General features: G+C 44.0%; 2 protein-coding genes across 7 annotated transcripts in view; both read left to right on the top strand.

The window, feature by feature from the left end:
* The window catches only part of LOC136439138 (cleavage and polyadenylation specificity factor subunit 5), a 39,374-nt gene extending 30,472 nt beyond the window's left edge, over positions 1–8,902 (top strand). The window contains exons 6-7 of one of the 2 annotated variants that reach the window (XM_066434345.1): positions 3,982–4,123; positions 8,383–8,902. In XM_066434345.1, the coding sequence (XP_066290442.1) occupies positions 3,982–4,121 (140 nt within the window). In that variant the 3' untranslated portion in view covers positions 4,122–4,123; positions 8,383–8,902. The remainder of the gene's footprint in view (positions 1–3,981; positions 4,124–8,382) is intronic. The other variant, XM_066434346.1, reaches the window with a different exon arrangement.
* Positions 8,903–10,180: 1,278 nt separating this feature from the next.
* LOC136439136 (transcriptional repressor scratch 2-like) lies at positions 10,181–18,479 on the top strand. 5 transcript variants are annotated; one of them, XM_066434344.1, is made up of 4 exons: positions 13,661–13,789; positions 14,367–14,575; positions 15,409–16,128; positions 16,703–18,479. In XM_066434344.1, coding segments are annotated over exons 1-4 (936 nt in total). In that variant the 5' UTR covers positions 13,661–13,787; the 3' UTR covers positions 16,708–18,479. The 5 variants fall into 5 exon arrangements, with proteins under 5 accessions (XP_066290438.1, XP_066290439.1, XP_066290441.1 ...); XM_066434341.1 differs by lacking the exon at positions 13,661–13,789 and adding an exon at positions 10,181–10,625 and having other exon boundaries at positions 15,409–18,479; XM_066434342.1 differs by lacking the exon at positions 13,661–13,789 and adding an exon at positions 11,557–13,645 and having other exon boundaries at positions 15,409–18,479.
* The last annotated feature ends 209 nt before the right edge of the window (positions 18,480–18,688 follow it).

The raw sequence follows: 18,688 nt of genomic DNA on the forward strand, positions 1-18,688 counted from the left end.
GATTAGTCGGAAAATCTTCAGTGGCTCGGACAAAATTGACTTGAGTACACGTACGTACTGACTGGACAGCCATTCACTCAGGCAGTACTTATATCTGGCCTGGGACATAGGCCTTCCATTTCATGGTGGAAGACTTCGGATTTCACTGTTGAACATCAAGAATTTATGAACATAATGGAAGGACAGCTGGAGCATTCGCTCTGCCGTCCAATTCAAATTTGCAGTAAGTATCAGTCATTACCCATATCCTCCGTGCGCACCATGAAAAGAATTACAGGAGCTAATGTCATTGTCATTGACTGAAGAGCATAACTTGTAGAGCACATACCACCTGTTGGGATGCAACACTTACCGAGAGAAAACTACTTTCCCCCATACACATCAAAGCCCCCTTTAATTGGTTGTTTTGTATGTCGTCAATGATGTGCAGGGTACATTAAAATGCTGCACATAAACGTAGGAGGTAAAGAAGAAAAATGGACCGCATTAATCTTAGCAAGGATGCATGGCAAGAATGTGACATTCATCATCATTTATGGTGCCGTTATGTTCCTCTCCTTATTCCGCTTTCTGCTCAAGACATTTACAGGTACTTAGAGAGCATTACGCCATGATAGGGTTTTGGGATTGAAGATAGATAAATCTGACACCGTTGGGTGGCCTTCAGTGCAATGGATTTGAATGAAAAGCACAATTGGCAAATTCCTGCATTGATGTGTAGCTGCAGGTAATGCTGCATTCGCTTACGGGACAAAAATCGTGATCGCCCCTGATGTCTATCCGTTTATGGAAGGGGATCACAGGGGCTATCGAGCTTGAGGAAAATTTAAACGGAGGAAAGCCGAGATCTAGGAAAACACAATTGTTATCTCCATGCGGCTGTGGAACAGATATACTCTGTGATCCTCTTTATTCTAGTCTGGTGGTTGGATCTAGGAAGGTCAGTCTTACGTTTCCCCCTTTGGCAGTACTTCATCTGTAAAAATACATCTTGAACTGAACTTGTTGCTGTCGCCCAACTGTGGCCATGTTGCAGCCTGGTTCATGAAACCAGTATACCATCACACTGGCTTTGAACAACTGAATAAATGGCTCATGTACAGAAATGTAGCAGCTAAGGGGAAGATATTACTCCAAGTTGTAAACTAGTGTTAAACTCTGGTAGTTTGTATATTTAAGGCCGCTTACTTTTAAAGACCTTTTAATATTATGTCCTTATGGTACTATTTGGTCGTCCAATATGTGTTCGACTAAATATAGCCCCTTGTAAGCTTAAACCAAGGGGAAAAATCAATAATCATTTGCCTGTTCAGAAGGAAATAATGCCCTGCCAGACTAACGGAGATCCAAAGTTTAAAAGTACTGGATGGGCGACCTTGAAAAAAATTACTGGTATTTTCAATGTTATTGATTTTGTCATGATGGGTATACCTGTGTGATACGCCCACTTTCGTTTGAATCAATAAACCTTTTATCATACGAGGTACAAGCACGCCCACAAATTATAACTTTCTCTGCAGGCTTACGAGAGTGAATGCTTCAATTCAAGTTACTGCCAAGTAAGCAAGTGGTATAATCTGTCGTCTGGATATTTGTTGCTGTGTGTAACTTTACGAAGTACTTAATTTCATGGTTTCAGCTACCAGTAGTAATTCATGCGCCATTCCTGCAGTGTAATCAGGATTGTTTAAAGTGAAAACAGTGATTAAGGCTGGTAACTTGTTTCTAAGCTTGAAAAAGCACCACTTGATATAGGAGGCGATGACCTTGGTGCTGAAATAGTTATTTCACCCTAAGATATGGATACAGATGGGATGCAGATGATTTTTGAAAGCTACTAATTACTCAATTTGACAAAAATTAACAAGCGTGGCAACAACATCCTGCTACCCTATCAATACTTTATCCATTATTGATTTGTTGTATGGTTCCCAAACAACACTCAGAATTCTCGTTATGGCCAATTTTTCATTGATACAGAAAGCTAATGAAGAGTCTCTTGCCTGTCAAAAATGACCTTTTTTTTGTAGTGTTGTGAGTTTTTGGGGATGCATTCCCTTCATCAGTCCTGTGCAAGTCACTTCTAGAGAGCACTGTTCACACCAGCTAGTGTTTAAACTATAACCCTGTTCAGGGTTGGATAAGTCCATTGGCCCGAGCCAGTGAATGATGTCCTCTACTTGCTTGATCAGGCCAGTGTGATTTTTTCATGGGTATGATTTTTCCATGGGTATGATTTTTCCATGGGAAGCTGTGGGTAGATATTGGTCCACTAGCCTGACTAGACTGACGCACTTCCAGCAGCTCACCCGATTGACCAGCACTAGAAGCTTGTCAGATGCCTGTAAAGTAAGAAATAACATCCTTCTTGTCATTTCCTATAAGTACATGACATTCACACAAAGGATTGATTTAGCAAGCCGGAAGAGTCCTGGTCTTGGAGTTGAAACATTGTTGCATCCTTTAAAGTGCTTTTTTTACTGGAAAATAAAAGGATCTCCTTGCTGCAAGTAAAAATGTATAGAACTATGTCATCTAAATTTTGGGCCAGTGAAAACTTGGTACGGGCCAGTAGAATTTTTAATGTACTAGTCCAGTAGGGCCAGTGAATTTTTTCAAACTTGTCCAACTCGGCTATTGGGAGACTCTATTGTCTATAACATGAAGCATTGCCAACTGAAACGTAAAACGTAAAATACATTGTTTATGATGAAGAAATAATCAGAAACAAAAGAGTTGCATGCTAGAACATAGTTTGACATGTCTAGCTAGCACCCTCTGGCAAATATCAAAGTAACCAAATGAGATAGGTCAGCAGGGCTATATCTTTCCCATGAATCAGGATTGCATAGTATGTCAATGTATCATAGGTCCACTGTTGCTTCGTGATATTAGAATTAAATTTCATATCATGGATATAGACAAGGGTTATCGACTGGTTTTGGCCGAAAGAAGCAGCTATAACAAGTTTGATGTACCGGGGGATCAGTCCTCATTTCCACACATTGTATTCTCATCCGGAGACATGACAATACAGATTGTTCAGTCTCAATCATCCAGTTGTCCATACGCAATCAACAGTGGCGCAGGTAATCAGCTCATCAGGCTGGACCATACAGCAATATTGTAACAAATAATGGCAAGTGGCAAATTGTCGTTTTTATGGCCCCGGGTTCATTACCAAGGCTTCTGTCTGATGTCCAGAGACAGCCAGTGGTCAATCAATGCAGGGGGAGGTTATACAAGTTTGATTGGGTCCCATTGATGAGTGGTGGCAATCTGCCCTCCCCTGTTGGCCATGAAGGTTGGAAGGGAAATTTGTGTTAATCAGAGGTTCTGTCAATCATAATGGCTGTGCCATAAAGAATGGATGATAGCCAGCATGCAGTCCTTTTGGATGGGACATGTTGGTCACCTGCTAGTGGAGAGCAATACCTTGAACTGGTTGAAGGATCCACCATGGTTCCATATGCATTGAGCAAAAACCTACCAGAACCAAGTGCAGGTTTCACTGCTCTGATTATGAATAATACATTGGTTGTACTTTTGCAATCAGAGTACATGTAGCTGTAAGCTTGTGGGATGTCGAGATCTCTTATCTTTCAGCCAAACAATTACACACTTTTCCATTACCTTTACATATCTTCTCCACAATTGCACTCTCTGTAAATGACATACTGTGTCTGTTGTCTGTACCTTACTTTGTTATCTTATTGGTCTCTATTAGCTACACGTATTGTAGCAGGTCTTCAGAAACATTACATACATAGAATATTTTACTGGTGTCACATTGTATTGCAATATCTTAATGAAATCTAGTAGTCCTTTCACCTCCAGTCATTTAAGTGGTTCCTTAGGCCTGTGTCCATACATACAATGAAAGTTCTCATTTGTTCCAGACAGTTTGGTGTAAAGCCATACTTTCAGTACTCATAGATAGCTGTCTGATTGACCTGTTCCTCTTGTGTTTTGTTCCTACAGCCCTGTTTGCAGTGCCCAGGAACTACAAGCTGGTGGCGGCCCCTCTGTTTGAGCTGTACGACAATGCACCTGGCTACGGGCCCATCATCTCCAGCCTGCCTCAGCTCCTCAGCAGGTATCAGCTAAAGTACATGAACTGAAGGTACAAACAGGACAGAGTCTGGACCGTTTGCTCTGCTGAACGCATGGGGAATGTGCACTTGTTTTGTTGCATGAAAAACGCTTGCAGTGTGTTAGAACTCTTTTTTTATTTATTAACAGACATGTAAAACCGGTCAATTTCATCAAAGATTTTCTCAGTTTCCAGCAATGTTGGAAGCAATGTCTGGAATTGAGAAGAAACTGTCATGGAATTTCTTCTGCGAATAATTTCATCAGGTTGGAAAATCACTGGATAACAAGGATCTTTATTCACAACCAGGATGTATACAACAGCTGACATGTTGGTGACCGTCTGTCACCTTCCTCAGGGCAATTCTGACTGTTACTTTTCCACACTGCAAGCTAGGTGTCGCTAATAATGTGGTCCCAAACAGTCAGAATTGCCCAGAGGAAGGTGACAGACGGTCACCGAAACGTTGGCTGTTGTTGCATATATCCTTGTTGTGAGTAAAGAACTAGTTGTCCATGGAATTTGTTGTAAATGGTTGAAATCTGAAACATGAAAAATATTAGAGAGTACAAGGTAGAGCCTTTTTATGGTTCCATTTGTAAAGTGGCAGATCATCAGTGCTTCTCAAGAGCTGTTTTTCACAGCTTGATCACAAATTCACTATCTGGTTCCAGAAATCTTAAAATTCCATTAAGTTATGCTTTAACACTGCTTTCTAAACATAACTCGATGCAGCCCCACAATTTGGTATGTGGAGGTGATCCCCTTTGTTCCATCAGAGTGAATGGCTCAGAAGACAGAGTGACTGCTGTTGCCCTTGTTTGACACTTTCAAAGCTATAGCAGTATCACATTCTCTGTAGTGTTTACCAGCCATCATAAAAAGCCTTCAACACTTTGTGATATAGACTTAGCATTGTGTGACTTTGGACTACAGTGTAACCCAGTGTGAAGATTGGTTTGTGCATGCGTGACATCATGAGAAACTAACTTAGTTGAAGATACTAACCATATCTATTGCTGTTAAAGCTTCACAGGGAAACTTGCTCTGTTTTACTTTCTCACATTTTCTGTGATTTCTGTTAGTAGAGTCAATTCCACATTACCGAGAGGGTGTTTGTTGCCTTTTGTTCTAACATTTACAAAACCTTTGTAACAATCTATGTGAGATAAGTAACTGTTAAGAACAATTTCCAACATTTATTTGATGTTCTAAATATTTTATGCTGTGTTCCAACAGGTTAAACAAATTTCCAACATTGAACACATTATTTGTATTAGTTTCTAAACTGTTGCAACATAGATTGATCATATGTTTGAACATGTTGCAACATTCTACAAATATGATATAACTAGGTCAGTGGGCTGGGAACAGGGCAATTCACACATCCCTTCAAAGTATAGGGGATTAGGCCTAGGTGCCATGCATAGACACTTTAAGACAAAAGAGTTGCCAGTGTCCAGACGTGAAATCTAAAAATATGCAGAGGCAGACAATAGAGCGTGATTAGCACCTACTTTTATGGGGGCAATAACCCAAATCTACCATTTTCAGAATGATGCAAAATGTTGGAACATGTTCCAACAGTAGAACAATCACACAGATGTCTGAAAACTGTTCTAAATAAAGAGATATTTGTGCAAATACTTTCATAATATTTCCAAAATATATAGATGAGTTCAAACATGTTCAAACATTCATTTCTAATTGTTTGAACGGTCTGGAATTATTTTGACTGAAATAGTCTTTTCTCTAAAACTGTTCAAACTTATTAGCAATATCATCTGAAAACCCTCTCGGTGACATGGAATTGACTCTATAGCTTAGCTGGAGCTCTGATTGTAAATGTATCAACTCTTATAGTTACTCCATTGTATTTAATGTATTGAAGACAAAATGTCAAAGTACTGATTTAAAGTTCCCCTTTCATACATGGAATGAAAAAGTAGTAAGTGTACCCTGTGGCATTTAGTGTACAAACCTGTGTATGTTTTCATGGTTGCTAGTACTTTTGATGCTTTTAGCAAACACTGGTTCCCAGGACAGTATCACAAAACTTCTCTGGTTGCTCTAATGTATCGATCTGTACCAAGAAAGACTTTGCCGTTGAGTATCGGACATGGTTTGACAAGCACCAGGACTGCTTCATCCATCACATAGCCAGTAATCACAGGCCTTCTGCCTGCTGTAGCCCTGGGACTCACTAGCATTTGAATCCAATGCTCAGACTCATCAATAAGAGAAAGTTCACTATCGCCAATGTCACATGGGACTTTGAAGACTTCCTGTATAACTCTCAACTGATGGGCTTTAGTTGCTGGAAATGTTCCATGATTTGCTAATAAAATTCCTGTTGATTGCATTTCATGTTATTATGAATGTCATGCAAATCCTCAACAGCTGAATTATTGATATTGAAGTTGAACATTGGTTACACTTAATCTTTTTCAGCTAATGCAGCAACCACTAGAACACTGTACTAAGTCAGTTTAAGGGTAAAATTGAAGAAATGTTTTGCTCGTGTAGAGGAAATGATGAAACTGTAGTAATGTTTTAAGACAAACCTTTGAAGCACTAAAGCTTAAGTGAAAGTTGACTCTGACGTTGTTCCTATTTAAGTGCAAGTTTTAAGAGTTGGTAATCGTGTTAAATTGTTTTGAATAAAGCCATTGTTTCTTTCCAACATATCACATAAATGGACAGTCCAAATGGATGTACGTAATTGGTATGCAGAGAAAGGTCATCTTTTATGATTTAGTCCCATTTGTGAATACAAATGTATATCATCCATGCACCTGTGTCATGAGAGTTTATTGACATGGAAAATTTAAGCTTGCTGTCTAATTTGTGTGGTTACGACTTGTCGATAAACAAGACAAGTGCCCAGCAATGCAATTGTGCAGTTGGGTGCCATATGACATTTTCATAAGGATGGAATCGGAGCAAACGCAATTAGTGATTTTTCCCATGTATGCCGCTTGTCAGAACTAATCTCCAACCAGGTTTATCATCCCTGCAATCATGGCTTTTATGTGGCTAATTACCTTCTGCCACAATGTGGAACCAGCAAAATTCCCATGTTTATTGTTGGACACATGGGTACACATCATATAGGCCGGAGAAACATTATGTATCGCGTCCAGAATCTTGTGTAAGTTTGGAGATGGGAAACTTGTGATACTGCTGTAGGTTGTCATTTTGATACGGGAGTAATGATGTATATTTCATGGCATGACAACTCTACCAATGCTCAGAGAGCGTATCAAGATTCATCTTAACTTAATGTCAGCCGAGGGGGAACATACAGACCGAGGATCTGGCGCCCAGATGTGCCCGGCTCAGAGTTATCAATATGCAAGTATGTGAAATCCCAGCGGTCCTGCGGTGATAGCCCCCCCGACAGGGCTCGGTGGCTTGTACCCAGATGTCCGACTGTCGTTTCCCCGATGTGGCCGTCTTCCCAAACCACTTCGTCAATGTCGGAGTCGTAATGGCACTCCGCTGTGCTCAGGCTAGTGAGGAAAATGCAGAAGTAGCAACAGGACACGCAATTTAGTGTCCGTAATCCGGGAAAGCGGATTGGATCCTCCTTGGTCTGTTGCCTGTGGCTAGCTGTAAGCCTGCAGCTTGTGGCTACCTCTAAGCAACCTTGACTGGAACTGGAACGGCTCTATGTTTAGGGCTCCCGCTGGGCAGGCTGTAACAGGAGGCATTAAGCCTCGCTGGTAACCAGTAAACCAGTCTGACCTTGAGGACAGAAAATGACCATAGAGGACACTAGGTCAAAGGGCATGTTGTGGGACATATAACACTTTAGGGAAAAACTTTTTGGTGTAACTTTTGCTGTCAGTTGATGGCGTCCACATAGCTGTTTGAAATATAAAAAAAGACGTAATTGTAACACCGTACTTTAATATACTGTATACTTTTATGATAGTGGATTGAATAAAATGTTCACCATTACTTCTGAAGTGAAAGGCTTCTGATACTACGGAGTAATATTGATAAATTTCTCATTACCAGAAGCTCCTTAAAGTACTGATAGTTAAAAGTAAATGCTGATCAGCTGTACTTTAAGCATCATTCAGTTTTATCTTTATTTTAGGCACTTCTGGCTCATAAAAGCAACATGGACATATGCATACACTAAAAACAATGGTACAAAGTACACACCATAGCATTTTCTACTAGAAAGGTACTTTTTTCTTTCCTTTATTGGCTTGTTACTTTAGAAACTGACCTCCCATATGCTGTACAGCTGCCTAACTTGGTCTGTTTCCTCATTTCAGATTCAATTTCATCTACATGTGACCATCTGCCCCTAGCCAGCCCGGTAGTTACAGATCTGATGGTGTATTAGGAGTCTAGAGCTAGCAGCTGATACCGCAGCGGAGAGGAGGGGCATGACGACCTTGAGGGAGCCCTGCACAGCAGGCTGCAGCCCATGTCCAACTGCCCACCCACCCGCCACTGTCTCACCCCACAGGGGGGCTTTGTAACTTTCCCTCTTTTGTTGTCTTTAGCCTTTGTAGTGCAGAGGGCAGATCCCCCATTCATTAGAGACTGTCAGATGAGGTTTTTGTTTCCTGACTTCCAGTAGTCAATTAAGTTTTGGTGGGTTCATTGTTGTTATAAGATGATGTCCAATTTGCCTCATTGTGTTTGTAGCACCCCATTGTAGAAGTTATGTCTCCCTGTAGCCACCCTTTTACCTGTAGAGGAACCTTATTACTCTGTGTTAACTTTTATACTGATGTATGTACATGTAGTCAATAAATTGGCCAGCATTGGATGGCATCCTTCACCCAATTGTCTTTCGCTCTTATTTTATTTGTGGTGGCCAGAAAAGAGAGTGTGCTTGAAGGACATTATAATGACTAAGTTCCTCTATAGCTCTTGCTACAGTATTAAGGACATTTTCTTTACATTTTTCTTTGTGAACCTTCTTGGTCTAAGTTACTTTTTGTTTGGAGAAGGTCTGAGTGAATTAGTAAGGCTTTTCTATTTTTATGAATGCAGAAACAAGTTGTGTAAAATGGAGTTTTCATATAGACTACTAGTATACATCATGTACATGGGCATTGTATGCAGTTCTCTTTTCATGTAACTACTTTGCCCAACAAAGCCATATTTTAAGATTATTTTAAAAACGTACGCTACATATATTTTGTGCACTTTAAAGCCCTTAATGACTAGTTTCACAGGACATTTAAGTGGTGTTAAGTACATTTGAAGAAGTTTGATTAGTTCATAATGTTAAAGGCAATGACTTCAAACATTAACTTGTGACAATGACTTCTCTGTGCCCTGCTTCTCGTGTCATAAAACGGTAACGATTTTAAATACTCCAATGACAGACAAAATACAGTATTATGTGTTTTCAATCATTTCATTTTTCTAGAATCAGTTATTTTTGTTACCAGCCTACGTTGTGCATTTCACACACATACTAGTACTTGACCAAAGTCAGACACAGGTCTTACTCAGTTCTACTGCAAACCATACTGTTATGGTCAGAAATAAGTTTGGTTGAGACGAGAGAACTTCCATGGATGGAACGAGCCACGGAGTTGGTCCAGAATTGTTGAATACATCAAGACGTGGCCTATCCGCTGACTGCCACATTAGCGGCGAAAATCCCCAACTCCATGTATCACTGTTGCTTGAAGCTACAGTGCTTCTACTAATGACTCGTGAAAATGTGCATCAGTCCGCCAATTTCTCCGTTTCGCCAAGTCTTCAGGAAATGTTTTTACAATGGGAGACTTTCAAACGGAACTGCGCACCGGCGTAGTAATGTTGTTAAGCAATTTGCCGAGAGCCAAAGGCCTCTTCCAGTAACGATTCGTGGAAATTTAAATCACTTTAGCGATTCCGTTATCTTTGGAAGCACCGGCTGTAAGGACGTAACAAGAAAATGTACTTAAGAGTGGTAAACGACCAGAATAGACCATTGCAGCAAAGGCAGCGTAATTTTCGTGCTTTAACTTTACAATTAGCGGTCATGGGTTTTCAAGGGAAATGAAATATTAATTGCTATGTTTTTGTGGACTCGTAAAAAAGCAACGGTAATGCTGGAGAGGACCTAAGGATTAGTCCACGTATCACAGAGATTGGGCTTTAGGTAATTGAATTTGATACAGAGAGGCAGTAATGGTTGGACTCGGGAAGATATTTCCCATTCAGATTACACTGAGGTCCCTCTGTGAATTCTAACTCCCTAATAGACCTATCTGTGTAGTCGGGCAGCGGCCCTTTCATTGTAGTGCGGCTGTGTGATGGGTAATTCCCAGGAGTGTCCAGTGCGTGTATAAAAACATCCCGTCAGTTGTTTCCAAACACAAACCCGTCAGTCCCCTGCCGTGTGCACTTCACCTGGACGCCCGGTAGACAGGAGCCGTACGCAGAGGAACACATAGGCGGTGCGACCTCGCTTCTCTCCCACATTGAAATTTTGCCCACATCGGCATCCTAGGCAGTGTGCGACGCAGGTGTTCCAAGGAACCTTGTCAGACGCCAATATCTCACAAAGGTAAGTGCAGTTACGACTAAGCACTAGAGTTAGAGATACTGAGCTATGTTTAAGGAGGGAGATAGACCGCCGGAAACAAGCAACTGTCTGGCCTTGCCGGGGTTTTAAGAGATCCACGTAGGTTAAATTGAGCACAAGTTGCAATTATAGGTTACCGGGGGAGGGAGAAGACGGCGGCGGGCGAGCTTGGCACGTGAGCCGGAAATACGCTCTTTTGGCTAATCCTGGCCGCTGTGCTTACCGCGAGGAAAGGAGCACTTCGACGGGAGATGGATAGTGAGGTTTAAGGAAAGAGGCTTACACAAATATTACCTCTTGATCGTGATGGAGCAAAAAGGACATCGTGTTTTTCTTTGTCCACTTCAAATGAATGATAGAAATTAAACAATGAATGAGAATGATGAGTTTTATGCAAACAAACTGATGAACAATCCCTCCTGTCCATTCTAGTCCTTCGATGTTCATTCTTGTTCTCTATGATAAATGTGCAAGCGTATATATAGAGAGTAAAAGGCTCGCAAAGTTCTAATGTATGGCCTCTTGAAGAAGAAGAAATATGACTTGTCCTATTGTTTCGCTATATTTGACCAGGTATCATGAATGACAGATTGGTAATCGATAATCCTTGTTAGTAAAGCAAAAGAGCTTAAAAGCTGCCGTCAACTGCGTCATAGCCGTGGAACATAAAACTGATAGAGTCCCTGGCACCGACACAGGTTATACCGGTAATCTGCAGCATTACCGGGCATCAATACCACAGACCAAATTTCACTGTCACAGGAGTAGAAAGTATGCTGTGTTAGGTAATCGTCTGCGGAGGTTCTCTGTTTTGGCGCGAACTGTCAAAAAGATGGCCCTCCCCTACGTCAGAGATAACCGTCCTCTGACGCAGGTGTACGGACCCGCACCTCTCAACCAATAGCTGTCGGACGGAATAATTGCTTAAACAGTGTGAGGAAACTACTTCAAACAAAGCACGTCTTTTCGTACTTGGTTTTAGAGCCAACACTAACGTTATCGAGGCAATCAGACGAATGCTCAGTCACCGAGGCGAAGAGAACTTCACAACTTGCCCAAAGGGGAACCACAAAAATGGACTCAATTGCGAGTCCAGGCAGCCAGCCGTTCAGCGAGACCTTCCTTGACCTTGGTGCTGAAAGAAGTGTTTCTTCACCGGAAAACTCGATGCGTTGGCGGCATTATGACCTTAGCGTCTTAAAGTCAGACTAACGCGATGATATCGATCTCTTAAAATGTCGCACTTCAGTAAAACCATCATCACGTGGCTCCATTGTTCCGCTCTGTCACACGCCATGAAAACGGCTATTGTTCCTAAATCCTTCTCGTGTAAACACGAAAAGACATCCCCGGGAAACCTGTGTTCGCAGACTCCGCCGTGCTTTCAATAGAGACCTTAAACAAAGGGGATCCTTCGCGCGATACGTCAATAGCGTAATTATTGCCCCTGGATAGATCTACAACAAACTGCGTATTATCGGACTTTGTTCGCAGTAAGTGGTCGTTGTGCCCGAATCCGTCACAACGTTTACGGGGACAATTTGTACAGATGTACGGAGATCCTATTGTCAAGTCGAGAGTGTCAAGTGGTGTTGACTGAACCCATATGTTAGTAAACAGTGCGCACGGGCACGTCCTGCAGCCAGCCGGCGGGATGTGTCTCCCCCTGTCAGTGGTTCGGCCCATCACGACTGACAGATGGTAAGAGCAAACGACGCCCCCGTTCGGTGGATGCAGGAGTGGAGCCGCCGATTTATCGTCAATGGTGCAAAAATGTCCAGGGAAAGTGGAAATTCAATAGTACAGAAGAGGACGTTAATGACACTTAATCTCTTTCCTTTAGCCTTATTCAGACCAGCCAATCATCTAACATAACCATTAAATCTTTTAAAGCCGAGGGTTTCGTAAACTGGTGAACGTTTCTTTCATCGATCAAAAATGCATTAGCTGAATAATGTCCTCTTCATTACGCTTTGGTGAAAACATAGGCTAATGTTGGAAATCTACCAAAAACTGTGAGTCTGAGTCCACTCAGAGGAATCCCACGCATTGCTGGTGTTACATTCTTTAAGCGTAAGAACCCTTTATTCTGAATATGGCCGTTGGCAAGGGATGACACGAAAGGCTCTAAAGTTTCGTCTCCTGCATGAAGATCCGCTGAGTTCGCCTGCTCGCAACAGGTTCGGCGGAGGGGCTGGTGGGTAATTCCTGCCGGCTCCACTGAAGTACCTTCGTCAAAGCCAATCGCTTTATGGGCGGTGAGTCTGTGTAGGGATGTTGATAAATGACCTGTTTCTGGGCAAGTAAAAGCACGCAGATCTTGAGATATATCGTACGTCAGTGCGGCACACATGCCCGTTGTCTCATCTCTCCGCGAAGTTCCCGTTGTAAAACAGATGAGAAATTTCCGCGCTATCGGTTCACGGTAGTGTGGGCAAGTTGGGTCCCACTGCATCAGGGCAATTCCAATTTCAGTGACGGTGCCCTCTATTTCGATCCTCATATTCGTTTATCTTGTACAGGGAAGAGGAGCTCTCCAAGCCTTCGAAAATCGATAGGCAATATTGTATCCCAACGACCCAGCGTTTCCCGTTTGCACGAACACTGCCAGAACGACTTGTGCGTCCTGGCGGCTGACAGTTTTTGCCACCACCCTATTTGTACCTACTTTGCATGTGGAAAATTGGGAAAATAACGTGAAGAGATGGATGGGGTTGAGGCCGCCCACCGCCGATTGTAAAGCGCTGAGATAGCGGGTAGGGCACACGTTCGTATTCAACTGGTGCGCCGCTGCTGGAAAATATACGTTGTTGCAGTCCCAGAAGAGGGTTGCTAACAAAGAAGCACGTCACTCGAAACAATGCAGCACTCCGCCCTATCTGGACTCCGCGTTCGAGGTTGAGCACCGTCACGCTAGCCGGGAGAGGAGCTCCTCGGGTTGGAACAACAGGTGTCCCGGGAACCAACAGGTTGAGCGGCCCGCGCAAGCCTGATCAAGGCGGGTAAGGAATATTCTCTGGGTAGGATAGGAGCCGGATCGGGAGGGGGCTGCCGGCGCGCACGGAGGACCTGACCGACCGGCCTGGGAACTAGAGGAAGGGATGCCGGCTGTGACGGCCCAGTCACCGCACCGTAGGGAAGAAAATGTCTGGCAAATACTAGTAGTCCCCCGTCAATTTTAGTAGACAAAAGTTGCTGCGGGTAGCAGAACGGTGTAATTTAGTTATCAAGAGGTATCGAGCGAGCGGGATAGGTATTTGGGGCCGCGGGCTTATTGTGTAAACGCGCACACGCTCCGTGAGTCATTCCTAATAAGTCCAATTACAACAAAAGAGCAAATTCATTAGTCAATGCCTAGGCCACGGTTCCTATTGGAGGAAGGCTGTTGTGCCATAAGTATGAGATAACGGTGCTGCACCAGAGGTGTTGCCACGGGCGCTAGCCGCTATTTGTCCTTCCCTCGAGCTGCCCGCGCCCCTCGCACTGGTCGCGCTGGCTTGACTGACACAAACCACGCCTCGCTGCAACGGGAATGACAGCTCGGGTGCTCCCTCCCCTAATTCATCTTGAAATTTGAATTAACTCATACAAACTAAACGTTTTTGTTTGCTAATTTCACCCCGCTCTCCAGGGGCCCTTGATGGATTAAACTTAAGCATTTCCATTTGCAGTCACACCTGATCTACGCGGCGGCTGCTCAGTATAAATCTCTCTCGCACTCAGGTGGTGGTTAGTCGGACCCGGAACTCGGCAGGCCCAGCCTCGCACAGGAACTCCAACAGTCATGCCACGGTCGTTCCTCGTCAAGAAAGTCAAGGCGGAGGAGTGCAGCTACCCGGCTGCCGCCCTGCATCCCGGCCCGGGCATGGCCCAGACCTGCATGCCCAGACCACCGCAGAACGGACAGAGCCTCACCGTACGACTGAGTAACGGTACGTGTTTGTGTTTTTCTTTGTCGCGTTCTTCCGGGAATGCGGAATGCCTCCCTGTACGTGTAACTCTACCTTCCGCCTGTGTTGCTCATACAGACGGAATGCTTGCTATGTTATGACTTTGTTATGTTATGAGATATTTAGTATGTTTTCCCCATTTTTGCGCATGAGACGATATCACAGGATTCGCTGAGTTAATTTTTGCTTTGACTCCATTATTTTATCAATGAACGATGAATGACCAGTGACGGGGGTTACGCAGCGCCGCCCTGTAATATTCATTGCATCTGTTGATGCCGCTGTTGTAGCATGTATGTCCACAGAATGACGCTGCTCCTTATCCAGCAGTAGGCTAAATGCTATGTCAACCGCACGCGTTGAAGTGCGGTGCTTATTAAAATACGCAATAGGTTTGTTTACAGAGGACATAATCTCTTGAGCGGCAAACCGTACTCGAGATCCAATGTTTGGCGTAGGGCATTATATTCCGCAAACACTTGAGTGAATGGCAACGGCTTTGCCGTGAGAGTATACGGAAGTAAAGTCCTTTCGAGTGTTCAGACAATCGCCGTCCCAAGGCAGGGTCCCCTCACTTAGTGCTTTATTCTGTTTCATTCAGGCCATTGTGCAGGTGGGTTTATTTTCCGCTTCACGCCGCAGAATGGCGATCATTGTCCACCGATGATCATCCTGAATAAGAATTCCCGACGTACCCGCCTCTTCATCAAACGGCGTAGTAGTCAGCCATTCATTCCGGTCTGGTCCCCTGTTAGGGGCTCAATCACCCAGAGTAAACACCGCATACTGATTCCTTCGTTTGCTCTTTTCTGCAGGTTACATCCACGACTACATCCCGCCCGTGTACCCGCAGGATGTCGTGGACTGTCAGCAGAACGTCACGGCGACGGGGAACGGGACAATGGTCTATGACATACGGGCTACGGCGAATGACCCTCCGCCACCGCTGCCGTCCCATCCACACGCGCCCGCACAGGAGTACGTCAAACCCCAGAACTACCCGACGATACACGACCAGACCAGCGTCGCAGACATGCAGGACATGCAGGAAATGCAGGACATAGAGAACATGAACAAAGTGCAGCCGAACTCGACAAAGACCGTGGGATATATCCAGTGCGACGCGTTTTACATTACGGACGGACGGTCCCGCAGGAAAAACGGCGAGTCCCCGGCGCGGGCCCAGCGGTACACGTGTAACGAGTGTGGAAAGCAGTACGCGACGTCGTCCAACCTTTCGCGTCACAAGCAGACGCACCGACCGCTGGACTCTAAGCTGGCCAAGACGTGTCCGACGTGCGGGAAGGTGTACGTGTCCATGCCGGCACTGTCCATGCACGTGCTGACGCATGCACTCTCGCACAAGTGCGATATCTGCAACAAGGCCTTCTCCCGCCCGTGGCTCCTGCAGGGCCACATGCGCTCTCACACCGGAGAGAAGCCCTTCGGCTGCGCCCACTGCGGCAAGGCCTTCGCCGACCGTTCCAACCTGCGGGCGCACATGCAGACTCACTCCGCCTTCAAGCAGTACAAGTGTAAGCGCTGCAACAAATCCTTCGCACTCAAGTCGTACCTCAACAAGCATTACGAATCTGCATGCTTTAAGCAACAGTAGCAAATACAAAACGTCCGTTCACTTGCACACACACACATATATATCTATTCCCGACAGGAATCTAGTTCTTCCTACAAACTAGGAATAGACAAAAATCTATAGTGGGGTTGGGACCAAAAGTGGGCCATGTGCATGCATGGCCAATAAGGGCTTGGTCTGTTTTGACCTGTTAGACCCTGGTGTATGAGCAAACCTGGCTGTACTTTCATGATTGCAACCAGTGGGCCCCGCAGCTACAGGTTTCGATTCGGGAGCGAACAAAGACAGTGTTACGGGCCGGGGGATTCGGCGGGGTAATAACTGGCGAATTCTAGATTAATGCCTCCCATTACCCTGTCAAGATGGCGTCCGAAAATAATCTAATAGCAAATTTTGTAGTGCAAGAATAACGGTAATGGGAAACATTGTATATAGTCGATAGAGTCATGTTGGTGTGTTACAATTGCTTACAATGTTAGATATACTTAGGACCGATTCCTCTCTGTTTCATGCAGCTTAGAACAAAGCACGAGGACGCTACAGTACAATGACTTGTACCCAGCGAGACGGGCTCTACTTGATTACACATGCAACAGCCGTCAGCAGGGAAATACGGGGTCTAATGTTAGATTTTCTAATTTATTCTATTACCTCTCTAATCTATTCTATAGCACATTTGCCGAAAGGAGGAGTGTTACAGTGTTAGCCCTGATGCGGGGACCTGTGTTACATTGGTGTTACTTTGGACAGAATCGCAGTTTGCGATCTAAAACTCGGAGTCTGAAAAATTGCAACATGTTGATGCCTGCAGCTTTAAATCGTCTTCAGACTGCACGCCGCTCGTCCTAGGGACCATAAATAGCAATCAAAGATGACGTTTTTGTATGACTCAGGCCGGGAGAGTGCAATGCGCCGTGATGCGATGATGCAGATACGGCAAAGCACGGCGTTTATCAAAAAGTCGAGCGGCGTCTAGGTGTGTAACAGGTAGTCTGTGATCTAACAGGTAGCAGCGGGGAGGGGTGATAGCTCTCGCGCTTGTGGACTATGTCAAGCCGTGTGAAGGGAAATGTTAATAACGCCCTTTCTCTTCTTGGCACGCACGGCATGCAAAATTCATGTGCTCTAATTGATTGAAAGAGGTCGTAACGTTCATTCTGCTATTGATTCGGATTGTGGGAAGGCTTCGCACGCCCACCTCCTTCAAATCAACGCCGTTCCTATCACGATAGAGCTCACCCCTCTCCACACTACGGTGTCTTTTATTAGAGAAGGAAGACCACTACAATCATCTCATCTGTGAGTCAGATACCATGTGAACATTTGTGCAATTCTGTGACGTATCAGTGGAGTTTCTGTGCAATCCAGTGATGATGAAATTATTATTTATATGACACGATACGATAGATTGTAAATGATGAATGTGTGACAATGATTTATAAGTTCTGTATAGCAACAGGAGCTAGCCTCCGACCCAGTCTTCCCTATCTCTACGACACAGTACCAAGCCATTCACTATTTTAATCAACTGTACCTACATGTGCGGTGATACATAGAATAGCAAATCTCTGTGATTGAAGGGAGAAGTCCACGGGGACCGACTTTGTCATTATCTTGGCAATCATCAAGGGGCCAGGCAAGGGACTCACCGCTATCTTTTTCTCTAACAAATTCTATGAATCAGCAGTTTCAATGCAAAAGATAAGCATTTTTTACAAAACCTTTCAGTTGAGTTTCTCACTTGTAAATATTTATCTGTAAAATCAATTGAATCAAACAACTATACTCAACTTATGTATTGTTTCGACTCCTATTTCTATACTTAAATCAGTTTATTTCGGACTGCTTCTTCTTTGTTTTTCCAATACAACTGTTTCCAATCTGAATAATTGAAGCAGAGTAATTCACATCACGCCTATCGGTGGATTTGTCGATCAGATGATATCACAATGGAATGCCATTCCAACATACTTGTATGCACGTTAGGACTCTTCCAACGTAGTTTGATATATGCAATATAAACCTCTATGTCACAACTCTGTATCTGCCGAAGGCGTGTGTGCCATTCGAAATGTGTTTCATAGCAAGCAACAAAGGGACTGGCATGTCTATTGTGACGTCATGTAGTTGTGGTCCTCCCCTGAAGGTTACTGGTCGGTCCCCGTGTTCTGACAGAAGGGAGAGTTGATCTCTCGGTTGTTAATAATGTATGTGTCTGTCTCCAGACCGACTATTTGCCATCTCTGTACTGACGGCAGATTTAGTAAAACAGACGGACGTCTATAAACCACACACTGTCTCTTACTTCATAACTGTGTCTGGTGTCTCCACACTAAGCCCCACGGTCTTAAGCCATAGACTATAGCACGTGATAAATGTTGCAGCGTTATCGACGCATTGAACTAGTTGGTTCTCAACAAAGATATCACCGCCGTATCTGCTACCTTGGTTAAGCACTGCTATCACTTTGCAAAGAACAAGGATTTTTGATACGATTTTAT

Source organism: Branchiostoma lanceolatum, chromosome 7, assembly GCF_035083965.1.
Source record: "Branchiostoma lanceolatum isolate klBraLanc5 chromosome 7, klBraLanc5.hap2, whole genome shotgun sequence".
NCBI classification, from domain to species: domain Eukaryota; kingdom Metazoa; phylum Chordata; class Leptocardii; order Amphioxiformes; family Branchiostomatidae; genus Branchiostoma; species Branchiostoma lanceolatum.